Here is a 15,129-nt window from a genome sequence, read left to right on the forward strand (position 1 = left end):
TCAGAAGTTGTGAATGCTCCAACACTGGAAATTTTTAAGAAAATGTTGGATAGCCATCTGTCTGAGATGGTATAGGGTTTCCTGCCTGGGCAGGGGGTTGGACTAGAAGGCCTCCAAGGTCCCTTCCAACTCTGTTATTATTATTATATTAAAAAAAAGAGCTTCCTTTCCAAGAGGGGAGAAGAGATGGGGCGCCTCTGAGCACGTGCAGACAGGTCTTTCTCTCCTCCTCCCCCCCCCCTCGATTTGCAGAAAAAGAGCAGCCCCGTTTCCAGCGGGTAGAATAGATGGGATGGCCTCTGAGCATGCGCAGGTCTTCCCGGGGGGGGAGGAGGGGGAGGAAGTGTCTCTGAGCACGTGCAGAGGGCTTCTCCCTCGAGATTGCGTGGGGGGGGGAGAAGAGCTTCCTTTCCAGGAGGGGAGAAGAGATGGGGCGCCTCTGAGCACGTACAGAGAGGTCTTCCCCCCCCCCCGAGGGAGGGAGGGGTGTCCCTGAGCACGTGCAGAGGGCGAGATTGTAGGGAGGGAAAAAAAAAGGAGCCTCCTTCCCACCGTAGAGACGAGAGACCTCTGAGCATGCGCAGAGTTCTCCTCCCGGGAGGGAAGGAGGGAGGGAGGAGTTCGGGCGGGGCTCCCTCCGCGGCGCGGCCCTCAGCGCGCAGGCGCGGCCCCTCCCCCCCCCTCCTCTTCCTCCCCCCCCCTCCCTCCCCCTCCCCTCCCCTCCCCTGCTGGGCTGGCGGCGGCGGCGGCGATTTTCATGCTTTTTGCGGCAGCCGCAAGTGAGGTGAGTCGCAGCCCTGCCGCCCCCTCCCCTGCCCCGCGCCCCCTCCCGGACGGCAGCGACCCCGGGAGGAGGAGGTGCTGCCGGGGGCGAGGGCGGGAGGGTCCTCCTGGCTCTCCCGGAGCCTCTGCAGGGCTGCAAGAAGGAAGGAAGGAAGGAAGGAGGGGCGCCTTTGGGGCGGGGCGCCGGGAGGAGGAGGAGGAAGAAGGGAGGGCTAGCTGCGCCTTTCTCCCCTCCGCAGGGGACGCCCCAGCCTCACTACGCCCCCATCGTTCCCAGCCGCCCCGAGCCTCCGTAGGGCGCCAGGTTGGGGAAAGGCAGCCCGGGGGAGGCTAGGGGGAGGATCCAAAGCCAGCCCCCTCCCCATATTAGGGGAGCCATGTCTTAATGCAGGCTCTTATTTGGGGGTGGGTGGGGGTCCCCTGGGCTGAAGCAGCCCCCGGGCTTACGTAAATCAAGGGGTGGGGGCCCCTTCCTGGGCTTGGGGCCAGAGGGAGGGGGGCTATTGTCCCTGCTAAGACACAGTGGGTCCAGGAGGGGATGAACCCCACAGATCGCATCTCCCCCTCCCCATCCTTCTCCTGGGAGAGAAGAGTGGTCCTCCAGGTGTGGGAAAACTACAATTCCCAGCATCCTCTTTTCTCTCTCTCTCCCTCTCTTTCTCTCCCTGTTTCTCTTTCTCTCTACCTCCCTCTCTCTCTCTCTCCCTCCCTCTCCTTTCTTTCCCTCTCTCTCTCTCCCTCTTTCTCTCCTTTCTTTCCCTCTCTCTCTCTCTCTCTCTCCCTCTTTCTCTCCTTTCTTTCCCTCTCTCTCTCTCTCTCTCTCTCTCCCTCTTTCTCTCCTTTCTTTCCCTCTCTCTCTCTCTCTCCCTCTTTCTCTCCTTTCTTTCCCTCTCTCTCTCTCTCTCCCTCTTTCTCTCCTTTCTTTCCCTCTCTCTCTCTCTCCCTCTTTCTCTCCTTTCTTCTCTCTCTCCCTCCCTCTCCTTTCTTTCCCTCTCTCTCTCTCCCTCTTTCTCTCCTTTCTTTCCCTCTCTCTCTCTCTCTCTCTCTCTCCCTCTTTCTCTCCTTTCTTTCCCTCTCTCTCTCTCTCTCTCTCTCCCTCTTTCTCTCCTTTCTTTCCCTCTCTCTCTCTCTCTCCCTCTTTCTCTCCTTTCTTTCCCTCTCTCTCTCTCCCTCTTTCTCTCCTTTCTTTCCCTCTCTCTCTCTCTCTCCCTCTTTCTCTCCTTTCTTTCCTCTCTCTCTCTCTCTCCCTCTCTTCTCTCCTTTCTTTCCTCTCTCTCTCTCTCTCTCTCTCCTCTTTCTCTCCTTTCTTTCTCTCTCTCTCTCTCCCTCTTTCTCTCCTTTCTTTCCTCTCTCTCTCTCTCTCCTTTCTTTCCCCTCTGCAACTTCCACAAAAAGGTGGAAGGCATGCAAAGGTGCTCTGAGAGTGCAGAGTTCCATCAGTCCCCACCTTGTCCTGTTCTGCAGGAGACACGTAACACCCTCCACCTCCAGAGCAAGAAAGGGACGGACTGAGTCTAACCCCCAGCAATGAGGGAGTGAAAGACTCTGAGCATCCAGAACGCTTCCCTTCAGCTTTATGACTGCACCCATATATGGTTTTTTGCTCAATAGTAACTGTGAAGGATCTTGAGTCCAGTGACAACCATTTAGATATGAGCTAGCAGTGTGCAGCAGCTGCCAAAAGCCAACACAGTTCTGGCTGCATAAACAGAGGATAGAATCAAGATCATGAAGTGTTAATACCACTTTATAATCTGGTGGCCACACTTGGAATATTGCATCAGTTTTGTCGCCACTTAAAAGATATGAGACTCTAGAAAGAGTGCAGAAGAGCAACAAAGAGGATTAGGGGACTGAGGCCAAAAACATGAAGAACTTGCAGGAACTATATGTCTAGTTTAATGAAGAAGGACTAGGGAGACATGATAGCAGTGTTCCAATATCTCAGGGCTGCCACAAAGAAGAGGAGTCGGCTGTTCTCCAAAGCACCTGAGGGCAGAACAGCAACGGTGGAAACTGATCAATGAAAGAAGCAACTTAGAACTGAGAAATTCTGACAGTTAGATTAAGTGAACGACTTGCCTTCAGAAGTTGTGAATGCTCCAACACTGGAAATTTTAAGAAAATGTTCAGCCATCTGTCTGAGATAGGGTTTCCTGCCTGGGCAGGGGTTGGACTAGAAGGCCCAAGGTCCCTTCCAACTCTGTTATTATTATTATATTAAGAGCTTCCTTTCCAAGATCGCCTTGAGCACTGCAGACTCTTTCTCCTCCTTCGATTTGCAGAAAAGAGCAGCCCTCAGCGGGTAGAATAGATGGGATCCTCTGAGCTCGCTCTTCCCTTTCTCCTCTTCCCTGAGATTCAGAGCCTTCCAAAAAACCTCTGAGCATCCTCTCTCCCTTCCTCTCCTCTCAGCCTCTTCCCACCAGAGAACTCGCAATTCTCCTCCTATATTCTTCTCCTCCTCCCGCGGTCCCTCCCCTCCTCTTCCTCCTCCCTCCTCCTCCTCTCCTCTCTCCCCTTTTCTCTTTTTCCCTCTTATCCCCTTTCCCTCCCTCTCTCTCGCTCCTTCCCCTCAGCACCCCTTCTCTCCTCCTCCTCTCTCCCGGAGCCTCCTCAAGAAGGAAGGAATCGCCTTCCCTCTGCCTCTTCTCCCTTCTAAGATCTTTTTCTCCCTTTTCAGCCTCTTCAGAGTCATATTCCTTCTTTAATCCTCTTATTTTTCCTCTCTTCCCCTCTTCTTCTTCCCTTCCTTTTCCCTTCTCTCTTCTCTCCCTCTCCTCCTCCCTCTCTCCTATTCCTCCCTCTCTCCTTCTCCCTTTTCTCTCTCTCTCTCCCTCTTCTCTCTGTTTCTTCTACCTTCTCTTTTTTTCTTCTCTCTTCTCCTCTTTCTTTCTCCTTTCTTTCTCTCTCTCTCTCTCTTCTCTCTCCTCTTCTCCTTTCTTTCTCTCTCTCCCTCTTCTCTCCTTTCTTCCTCTCTCTCTCTCTTCTCTCCCTCTTCTTTCTTTCTCTCTCTCTCTCTCCCTCTTCTCTCCTCTTTCCTCTCTCTCTCTTCTCTTCTTCTCCTTTCTTTCTCTCTCTCTCCCTCTTTCTCTCCTTTCTTTCCTCTCTCTCTCTCTCCCTCTTCTCTCCTTTCTTCCCTCTCCTCCCTCTTCTCCTTTCTCCCTCTCTCTCTTTCTCTCCTTTCTTTCCTCTCTCCTCTCTTCTTTCTCTCTCCTTCTCCTCTTCCTCTCTCTCTCTCCCTCTTTCTCTCCTTTCTTCCTCTCTCTCTCTCTCTCCCTCTTTCTTCCTTTCTTTCCTCTTCTCTCTCCCTCTTCTCTCCTTTCTTCCTCTCTCTCTCTCCCTCTTTCTCCTTTCTTCCTCTCTCCTCTCCCTCTTTCTCCTTTCTTTCCCTCTCTCCCTCTTTCTCCTCCTTTCTTTCCTCTCTCCCTCTTCCTCTTTCTCTCCTCCTCTCCTTCTCTCCTTCTTTCTCTCTCTCCTTCTTCCCTCCCTCTTCTCTCCTTCTTCCTCTCTCTTTCTCTCCTTTTTCCTCTCTCTCTCTCTCTCTCCTCTTCTCTCCTTTCTTTCTTCTCCTTTCTTTCTCTCTCTCTCTCCCTCTTTCTCCTTTCTTCCTCTCTCCTCTCCCTCTTTCTCCTTTCTTTCCCTCTCTCCCTCTTTCTCCTCCTTTCTTTCCTCTCTCCCTCTTCCTCTTTCTCTCCTCCTCTCCTTCTCTCCTTCTTTCTCTCTCTCCTTCTTCCCTCCCTCTTCTCTCCTTCTTCCTCTCTCTTTCTCTCCTTTTTCCTCTCTCTCTCTCTCTCTCCTCTTCTCTCCTTTCTTTCTTCTCCTTTCTTTCTCTCTCTCTCTCCCTCTTTCTCCTTTTTCTTCCTCTCTCTCTCCCTCTTTCTCTCCTTTCTTTCCCTCTCTCTCTCTCCCTCTTTCTCTCCTTTCTTCCTCTCTCTCTCCCTCTTCTCCTTTCTTTCCTCTTCCTCTCTCTCCTTCTCCTTCTTCCCTTTTCTTTCTCCTCTCCCTCTCTCCTCCTCTTCCTCCTCTCTCCCTCTTTCTCCTTTCTCTTTCTCTCTCTTTTTTCTCCTCTTTCTTCCTTTCTTCCTCTCTCTCCTCTTTCTCCTTTCTTTCCCTCTCTCTCTCTCTCTCTCCTCTTTCTCTCCTTTCTTTCCCTCTCTCTCTCTCTCTCTCCTCTTTCTCTCCTTTCTTCCTCTCTTTCTCTCCTTCTTTCTCCTCTCTCTCTCTCTCCTCTTCTCTCCTTTCTTTCCTCCTCTCTCCTCTTCTCTCCTTCTTCCTCTCTCTCTCTCTCCCTCTTCTCCTTCTTTCCTCTCTCTCTCTTTCTCTCCTTTCTTTCTCTCTCTCTTCTCCTCCTTCTTCCTCTCTCCCTCTCCTTTCTTCTCTCTCCTCTTCTCCTTCTTTCCCTCTCTCTCTCTCCTCTTTCTCCTTTCTTCCTCTCTCTCTCTCTTTCTCTCTCTCTCTCCCTCTCCTTTCTTTCTCTCTCTCTCTCTCCTCTCTCCCTCTTTCTCTCCTTTCTTTCCCTCTCCTCCCTCTTCTCTCCTCTTTCTCTCTTTCTCTCCTTTCTCTTCTCCTCTCTCTCTCCCTCTTTCTCCTTTCTCCCTTCTCTCTTCCTCTCTCTCCCTCTCCCTTTTTCTCTCCCTCTTCTCCTCCTCTCTCTCTCTCTCTCCCCTTCTCCTTTCTCCTCTCTCTCTCTCTCTCTCCTCTTTCTCTCCTTTCTTCCTCTCTCCTTCTCTCCTTTCTTCCTCTCTCTCTCTCTCTCTCTCCCTCTTCTCTCCTTTCTTTCCCTCTCTCTCTCTCTCTCCCTCTTTCTCCTTTCTTTCCTCTCTCTCTCTCTCTTCTCTCTCCTCTTCTCCTTCTTCCTCTCTCCTTTCTTTCCTCCTCTCTCTCCCTCTTCTCTTTCCCTCCTCTCTTTCTCTCCTTCTTCCTCTCTCTCTCTCTCTCCCTCTTTCTCTCCTTTCTTTCTCCTTCTTCTCTCCTTCTTCCTCTCTCTCTTCTTCTCTCCTTCTTCCTCTCTCTCTTCTCTCCCTTTTTCTTTCCTCTCTCTCTCTCCTCTTTCTCCTTTCTTCCTCTCTCTCTCTCTCTCTCTCCTCCTTTCTTTCCTCTCTCCCTCTTCTCTCCTTTTTTCTTTCCTCTCTCTCTCTCTCTCTCCCTCTTTCTCTCCTTTCTTTTCTCTCTCTCTCTCTCTTTCTTTCTTTTCTTCCTCTCTCTCTCTCTCTCTCCCTCTTTCTCCTTTCTTTCCCTCTCTCTCTCTCTCTCTCTCTCCCTCCTCCTTTCTTCCTCTCTCTCCCTCTTTCTCCTTTCTTCCTCTCTCTTTCTCCTTTCTTTCCTCTCTCTCTCTCTCTCCTCTTCTCCTTTCTTTCCCTCTCTCTCTCTCTCTCCCTCTTCTCTCCTTTCTTCCTCTCTCTCTCCTCTTTCTCTCCTTTCTCCCTCCTTCTCTCTCCCTCTTTCTCCTTTCTCCCTCTCTCTCTTTTTCTCTCCCTCTTTCTCTCCTTTCTTTCCTCTCTCTCTCCCTCTTTCTCTCCTTTCTTCCTCTCTCTCTCTCCCTCTTTCTCTCCTTTCTTTCTCTCTCTCTCCCTCTTTCTCCTTTCTTCCTCTCTCTCTCTCCCTCTCTCCTTTCTTCCTCTCCTTTCTTTCCTCTCTCTCCTCTTCTCCTCTTTCTCTCCCTCTTCTCTCCTTTCTTCCTCTCTTTCTCTCCTCTTCCTCTCTTCCCTCTCCTTCTTCCTCCTCTCTCTCTCTCTTTCTCTCCCTCTTTCCTTTTCTTTCCTCTCTCTCTCTCTCTCCCTCTTTCTCCTTTCTTTCCTCTCTCTCTCTCCTCTTTCTCTCCTTTCTTTCCCTCTCTCTCTTCTTCTCTCCTTTCTTCCTCTCTCTCTCTCTCTCTCTCTCCTCTTCTCCTTTCTTCCCTCTCCTCCTCTCTCTCCTTTCTTTCCTCTCTCCTCTCTCCTCTCTCTCCTTCTTCCTCTCTCTCTCTTTCTCTCCTTTCTTTCCCTCTCTCTCTCTCTTTCTCTTTCTCTCCTTCTTTCCCTCCTCTCTCTCCCTCCTTCTTCCTCTCTTCTCTCTCTCCCTCTCTCCTTTCTCTCCCTCTTTCTCCTTTCTTTCCTCTCTCTCTCTCCTCTTTCTCTCCTTTCTTTCCCTCTCTCTCTTCTTCTCTCCTTTCTTCCTCTCTCTCTCTCTCTCTCTCTCCTCTTCTCCTTTCTTCCCTCTCCTCCTCTCTCTCCTTTCTTTCCTCTCTCCTCTCTCCTCTCTCTCCTTCTTCCTCTCTCTCTCTTTCTCTCCTTTCTTTCCCTCTCTCTCTCTCTTTCTCTTTCTCTCCTTCTTTCCCTCCTCTCTCTCCTCCTTCTTCCTCTCTTCTCTCTCTCCCTCTCTCCTTTCTCTCCCTCTTTCTCCTTTCTTTCCCTCTCTCTCTTCTCTCTCCTCCTCTTTCTCTCTCCTTTCTTTCCCTCTCTCCTCCCCTCTCTCTCTCCTCCTCTTTCTTCCTCTCTCTTCTCCTCTTCTCTCCTTTCTTCCCTCTTTCTCTCTCTCCTCCTTTCTTCCTCTCTCTCTCTCCTCTTCTTCCTCTCTCCTCTTCTCTCTCTCCCTCTTTCTCTCCTTCTCTCCTTTTCTTTCCTCTCTCTCTCTCTCTCTTTCCCTCTCTCTCTCTTTCCTTCCCTCTCTCTCTCTCTCCTTTCTCTCCTTTCTTCCTCTCTCTCTCTCTCCTCTTTCTCTCCTTTCTTCCTCTCTCTCTCTCTCTCTCTCTCCTCTCTCCTTTCTTCCTCTCTCTCTCTCTCTCCTCTTTCTCCTTTCTCCTCTCTCTCTTTCTCTCTCTCTTCCTCTCTCTCTCTCTCTCTCCCTCTCTCCTTTCTTCCTCTCTCTCCCTCTTCTCTCCTTTCTTTCCTCTCTCTCTCTCCCTCTTCTCTCCTTTCTCTCTCTCTCTCTCCTCTTCTCTCCTTTCTTCCTCTCTCTCTCCCTCTCTCCTTCTCTCCTCTCTCTCTCTCTCTCTCTCTCTCCCTCTTTCTCTCTCCTTTCTTTCTCTCTCTCTCTCTCTCTCTCCTCTCTTTCTCTCCTTTCTTCCTCTCTCTCCTCTCTTTCTCCTCTTTCTTTCCCTCTCTCTTTCTCTCTCTCTCCTCTTCTCTCCTTTCTTTCCTCTCTCTCCTCTCCCTCTCTCCTTTCTTTCCTCTCTCTCTCTCCTTTCTCCTTTCTTCCTCTCTCTCTCCCTCTCCTTTCTCCTCTCTCTCTCCCTCTCTCCTTTCTTCCTCTCTCTCTCTCCTCTCTCCTTTCTCCTCTCTCTCTCTCTCTCCTCTCTCCTTTCTTTCCTCTCTCTTTCTCTCCCTCTTCTCTCTCTCTCTCTCTTTCTTTTCTCCTCTCTCTCTCTCTCTCTCTCTCCCTCTTTCTCTCCTTTCTTTCCTCTCTCTCTCTCTCCTCTTTCTCTCCTTTCTTTCCCTCTCTCTCTCTCTCCCTCTTTCTCTCCTTTCTTTCCTCTCTCTCTCTCTCTCTCCTCTTTCTCTCCTCTCTCTCTCTCTCTCCCTCTTTCTCTCCTTTCTTTCCCTCTCTCTCTCTCTCTCTCTCCCTCTTTCTCTCCTTTCTTTCCCTCTCTCTCTCTCTCTCCCTCTTTCTCTCCTTTCTTTCCCTCTCTCTCTCTCCCTCTTTCTCTCCTTTCTTTCCCTCTCTCTCTCTCTCTCCCTCTTTCTCTCCTTTCTTTCCCTCTCTCTCTCTCTCTCCCTCTTTCTCTCCTTTCTTTCCCTCTCTCTCTCTCTCCCTCTTTCTCTCCTTTCTTTCCCTCTCTCTCTCTCTCTCTCTCTCCTTTCTTTCCCTCTCTCTCTCTCCCTCTTTCTCTCCTTTCTTTCCCTCTCTCTCTCTCTCTCCCTCTTTCTCTCCTTTCTTTCCCTCTCTCTCTCTCTCTCCCTCTTTCTCTCCTTTCTTTCCCTCTCTCTCTCTCTCTCCCTCTTTCTCTCCTTTCTTTCCCTCTCTCTCTCTCTCTCTCTCTCTCCCTCCCTCCCTCTCCCTCTCCCTCTTTCTCCTCTCCTTTCTTCCTCTCTCTCTCTCTCCCTCTTTCTCTCCTTTCTTTCCCTCTCTCTCTCTCTCTCTCTCTCCCTCTTTCTCTCCTTTCTTTCCCTCTCTCTCTCTCTCTCCCTCTCAGACAGGCTGCTGGGACCTGATTTCCAACACTATATTTTTTGGGGGTGGGTGGTGGGTTGCATGACTTTTTGAAGACAGTCAGGCTCCTCGCACCCCTTCACTCTAAACATCACCAGGTGGTGTGGAATCCCTCCCTTTCCCTGGATTTGCACAAGACATGGACTTGTGGGTTCACACAACCAGTGGGTCGTTCGGATGGTTGTGCGAACGGTCGCCGCTAAGCAGTTTAGGCCCGTTGGGTGGGGGGGGGGGAGGTTTACCTCTTGGGGAAATCCCTCTCTGGTTTTAGAATCTATCCATGACTGGGAAAAAGATTATCCCAAACTTTGGCAGGCAGGCAAGGAATCGATTAGATTCACTTTTACTCCTGGCAGAAGGACAAAAGGGACGGGAGGGGGAGGAGGAAGAAGAGAAAACAAACAAGCCAGATAATCTGCCTGTCACTTGTGGACGCTATATCTGTGTCTGAGTATCCGTGAAGGAGAGGAATATTATGGGATTTACCTGCCTGCTGCAAGATATTGTATCTTTAAAGAGTTTGGAGATTTTTCTCCCACTCTTTTAATAGGGATATTAGGGTGGGGGGGCTGAGCACATGGTGACTCAGTGGCTGAGATGCTGAGCTTGTCGATTGAAAGGTCGGCAGTTCAGTGGTTTGAATCCCTAGTGCCGGTTAATGGGGTGGGTTCCCGTTACTTGTCCCAGCTTCTGCCAACCTAGCAGTTCGAAAGCACGTAAAAAAATGCAAGTCGAAAAAATAGGGACCACCTTTGGTGGGAAGGTAACAGCGTTCCGTGCGCCTTTGGCATTTAGCCATGCCGGCCACATGACCACGGAGACGTCTTCGGACAGCGCTGGCTCTTCGGCTTTGTAATGGAGATGAGCACCGCCCCCTAGAGTCGGGAACGACTAGCACATATGTGCCAGGGGAACCTTTACCTTTACCTTTTTTTAAGAAAAGAAAAGAAAAGAAAAAAGGAAAGTTCTTGTGAAGAAAGGAGCCACAGGATTCCCAGGATGAATGAATATGAATATTTTAATTTGTATACCGCCCTTCTCCCGAAGGATTCAGGGCGGTGAACAGGCAGATAAAATACAGATATACACAATAGTTAAAACAATGAGAATGAGAAATGGGAATTTGAGAGTGAAGGAACCCTCTCTGAGCTGGGGTGGGTGGGAGAGCATCCCTTTGGGGTGAGACCTGAAAATGAGGATAACCCACCTTTTCTCTCTGTCCCCCAGGACGATCTACAGTTCACATTGGGAACCAACGAAGGGCAGCCGGGCCATTCTGCTTAAACCAATGCTAGATTTAGAAGTGCTTCCCGAAAGATCTCTTGGGAATGAACAATGGGAATTCACCCTTGGTAAGTATCGGATCCCTGCCCTTTGGGGCTTTCCTCCCAGGGTTAGGGGGGAAAAAGTGGGAAGAAACATTTATTTTCTCCCAGAATTAGGGAGGGGAAAAAAAGGTTGGAAGAAGCATTCATTGGACCTGACATTATTATGTTCTTTACTGGGTTGAACTTCAATCCCATCATCCACTACCAACATAGCACCAACTGAACCTCAGTCTCAACCAACCCATCTATTGAAAGGGGAAGATTCATTTCCAGTGCTGTTTTAGAAGCTTGCGGTTAAGTAATCGATTGGGAGCCTTTAAAGCAATCTTTTTCTCAATTCCAGCAACTTCAAGCTGGGTGGACTTCCATTCCCAGAATTCATAGCACAGCTGGCTGGGGGATCCTGGGAGCTGAAGTCCATCCAGCTTAAAATGGCTAAGCATGAGAAAAGTTGCTTTTAAATGTCCCCATTTTAGCACTTCGCAAAGCGGAGATCTAACACAAAGGTTTTTAAAGCTTAAATATATATATATATTTAAATGTATAAATTTAAATTTATTTATTTATTTATTTAAATATATTTAAATAAATATATATTTATTTAAATATATAAGGGGCGTGCATTAGAGCACAAAAGTGCCTACTGTTCCTGTCCTATTGTTCCCTTCATCGTATCAAATTGATATAGTTGATGCATATTTTTTTACATATATGTATATATTTTCTTCAAAATATGTTGTGTTATCTATGACAATTGTTTGTGTATACTGTTGTGACAAAAAGAAATTTAAAAAAAATGTATAAATATACATTTGAAATGAACTTTGAAATACAGGTAGTCCTCGACTTGGGACCACAATTGAATCCAACATTTTTGTTGCTAAGTGGGACATTGCTGCAGTTGTTAAGTGAAATCACTGCAGTTGTTAAATTAGTAACAAGGTTGTTAAGTGAAAGTGGCCAAAGGGGATCACGTGTGAAAAACAGTCATAAGTCACTTTTTCGTGACTTTGAACAGTCACTAAATGAACTGTTGTAAGTCGAGGACTACCTGTATAAAGTAATAAAAGAAAGGAAATACTGCCTGCATGTAGTAAATTAGCACCTCAACTGAGAGCTTATCCTCCTTCCAGGATAAGGCTAGGATTTTGTTTGTTTGTTTGTTTAGCCTTTTTTTCTTTTGCAAAACTCTGTTAAGTATTTTAAGATGGCTTCCTGTCTTCTCTTGGCGTGTCCTTAAAAGGGGTCGTGTTCTGTTTTGGTTTGGCTTCGGGACTCCCGGCGTGTTTAGCAACATGTATAAGCCATCACATGGGTGTTGCTCAGATCACCTGGCATGTGGCCTTGTGGGAAGCTTGGGCTAAAAAGAGATGGGGTGTTTTTTCCACATTCTGCTCCGGGTGCTGTATTTCGGAGAGAAGCTGGCAAGCTGGCAGCCAGGATGCCAAGAAGAGACGGGAACGGGTGGTGAAGAAGCGGTTTTGGGTGACAGCTGTTGGGCTTGGAGCCTTCAGGAAGGGCAGGTTTTGAGGTTTACTCGATCTTTCTCACCGGATTTCTTGGTGGCCTCTCAGGGTGGAAAGGCACAGGAAGTATCCTGACTTTGAAAAAGAACCCCCAGCCTGCAAGAAAGATCATTTCCCTTGAACCCAAGTGGATTCAAATCCTCCTTTGGTTTTATTTTATGATGCCGATCAAATTTAGAAGCAGGCCCGTCTCGCTCGCAGAGAGAGATTCTGGGTGGTAGAAAAATCAAAATATTGAAACTTGAAAACACTGGATGTAAAATTTGAAAAAAGGCAAAGGTGCTGTGCTGAGTATTTTTGGCCTGGACAGTATCCTTATCTTCTTAGTGCTCTTTAAAAGAGAAAATGGAACACAGGTAGTCCTCGACTTACAACTGTTTGTTTAATGACCGTTCAAAGTTACAACGGCACTGAAAAAAGTGACTTATGACCATTTTTCCCACTTACAACCTTTGTAGCATCCCCATGGCCATGTGATCAGAATCCAGGCGCTTGGCAACTGGTTCATACTTACGACCATTGCTGTGTCCCAGCGTCATTTGATCCCCTTTTGCAACCTTCTGACAAGCAGAGTCAACGGGGAACCCAGATTCACTTAACAACTGGGTTTTCCCGAAGGCCATCACTCTGCTAAACAAATAATTCCCTCAACACTGTCAGACTATTTACTGAATCTGCACTACTATTAATCGTCTCATAGTTCCCATCACCAATCTCTTTCCACTTATGACTGTATGACTATAACTTGTTGCTGGCAATCCTTATGATTTATATTGATATATTGACCATCAATTGTGTTGTAAATGTTGTACCTTGATGAAGGTATCTTTTCTTTTATGTACACTGAGAGCATATGCACCAAGACAAATTCCTTGTGTGTCCAATCACACTTGGCCAATAAAAATTCTATTCTATTCTATTCTAACTTATCAACTGCATTGATTCACTTAAAAACTCCGGCAAAAAAAAGATTCGTAAAACTCATTTAACGAATGTCTTAGCAATGGAAATGTTGGGCTCAATTTTGGCCATAAGCCGAGGACTAACTGTAGCCTTATGAACAGTTTGTTAGAGGGAAAAACAGGACGAAAAGTAATTTTAGAAACCCCATGACTGAAAGGAAGAATCGGATATAGTTTTGTCTTGGTCTCAGTATTGAATTTGCATTACCAGAATTTCTTATTGTGTGGCTTTGAAACCTGGGTTATTTTCATGCCCAGAGTGTCTTCTGGGGACTTGATTGAGGTGAAGTGAAATGCTAATCTCATACATGTAGTCTTCATTTAGTGACCAACTACAGTTACAACGGTGATCGAAAAGCAACTTAATGACCAATTTTTTGCATTTATTTTCTGGAGATTCAATGAATAAAATGTTGTTAGTCCTTAGCTTAATTGAGCCCCAGATTTCTGTTGCTAAACAAGACAGTTGTTAAGTGAGTTTTGCCCTGTTTTAAGACCTTTCTAGCCACAGTTGCTAAGTGAACCACTGCAGCTGATAGTAACACAGTTGTTTAATGAATCTGGCTTCCCCATTGACTTTGCTTGTCAGAAGATTGCAAAAGGGGATCACATAAGTCCAGGCAAAAGGGATCACATAAGTCCAGGCAAAAGGGATCACATAAGTCCAGGCAAAAGGGATCACATAAGTCCAGGCAAAAGGGATCACATAAGTCCAGGCAAAAGGGATCACATAAGTCCAGGCAAAAGGGATCACATAAGTCCAGGCAAAACGGATCACACAAGTCCAGGCAAAACGGATCACATAAGTCCAGGCAAAACGGATCACATAAGTCCAGGCAAAACGGATCACATAAGTCCAGGCAAAAGGGATCACATAAGTCCAGGCAAAAGGGATCACATAAGTCCAGGCAAAAGGGATCACATAAGTCCAGGCAAAAGGGATCACATAAGTCCAGGCAAAAGGGATCACATAAGTCCAGGCAAAAGGGATCACATAAGTCCAGGCAAAAGGGATCACATAAGTCCAGGATACTGCAACTGTCATAAATATGAGTCAGTTGCCACATGTCTGGATTTTGATCATATGACCATGGGGATGCTGCAACGGTCGTTAAGTGTGAAAAACGATCATGTCACCTTTCTCAGTGCTTTTGTAACTTCGAAAGGTCACTATATGAATAGTTGCAAACCGAGGACTACCTATATAAAAAGAAAAATAATTCAAAAGTGAAAAATCAGGGAGGAAGAAGTGAAATAAAGGATCAAAAACGGGAAAAGTGGGAGACAACCAAATTTGGCTAGCGGATGGGTTGAAATGGCCATTTGTATAAAGAAAAGATGGTCCTATAAATATAAGTAGTTCTCGTTTAGTGACTGCCTCGTTTAGCGACTATTCACAAGTGGTATTTGAAATGTAGTTTCCAACTAATCTTCACATTTATGGCCTTTGCCAGTCTGTCAGACAAAGAAAACCTGGTCAGATCAGAAACATGGTTGTGGTGTTATTGAGCGACGGCTTCACTTAATGATCAAATCGCCAATCCCAATTGCGGTTGCTAAATGAGGACTACCTGTACTCTTATCTCCATATCCTAGTTGCTTTTAAAAGTTAGTCTATGGGTTAGATGCATGGGTTAAACAGAATGCTCTACTTGCATCGGTTGCTAATGAAGGCTGCCTTAAATCCTTAAATTTCTTCACTTTGTCAGCCGAAGGCTGAGGGAGCACTACACAGTTAAGTGAAATTGTCCCACCCAGTTGTAACTTTTCGGTGGATTGCATCAGGGCAGTGTTTGTCTAACTTGACAGCTTAATTTAAATTAAGAGAGTTGGACGGGACCTTGTAGGTCATCTAGTCCAACCCCCCTGGCCAAACAGACCCTACACCATTTCTGACAGATGGCAGTCCAGTTTCTTCTTGAAAGTTTCCAGTGATGAAGCTCCCACAACTTTTGAAGGCAACTTCTGTTCCATTGGTTGATGGTTCTCACGGTCAGAAAATTCCTCTTTATTTCCAGGTTGAATCTCTCCTTGATCAGTTTCCATCCATTATTCCTTTTCTGGCCTTCAGGTGCTTTGGAAAACAGCTTGACCCCCTCCTCTCTGTAGCAGCCCCTCAAATATTGGAAGACTGCTATCATGTCTCCCCTGGTCCTTTTCTTCGCTAGACTAGCCATGCCCAGTTCCTGCAACCGTTCATCGTATGAACAGTCTCCAGTCCCCTGATCTTCTTGGTTGCTCTTCTCTGCACTCTTTCCAGAGTCTCAACATCTTTTTTATAGTGTGGTGACCAAAACTGGATGCAGGACTCTAGGTGTGGTCTTACTAAGACTTCATAGAGTGGTATTAATAACTCCCTTGATCTTGATTGTAACCCTCTGTATATGCAGTTTAGGATTG

General features: G+C 47.2%; 1 protein-coding gene across 1 annotated transcript in view; it reads left to right on the forward strand.

The window, feature by feature from the left end:
• The first annotated feature begins 701 nt into the window (after positions 1 to 701).
• PHAF1 (phagosome assembly factor 1) overlaps positions 702 to 15,129 on the forward strand; it is a 72,955-nt gene continuing 58,527 nt past the window's right edge. The window contains exons 1-2 of the mRNA XM_058154727.1: positions 702 to 784; positions 10,141 to 10,265. Of these exons, the coding sequence (XP_058010710.1) occupies positions 10,202 to 10,265 (64 nt within the window). The 5' untranslated portion in view covers positions 702 to 784; positions 10,141 to 10,201. The remainder of the gene's footprint in view (positions 785 to 10,140; positions 10,266 to 15,129) is intronic.

The sequence above is a fragment of the Ahaetulla prasina genome, chromosome 12 (genome assembly GCF_028640845.1).
Source record: "Ahaetulla prasina isolate Xishuangbanna chromosome 12, ASM2864084v1, whole genome shotgun sequence".
Lineage (NCBI taxonomy): Eukaryota > Metazoa > Chordata > Lepidosauria > Squamata > Colubridae > Ahaetulla > Ahaetulla prasina.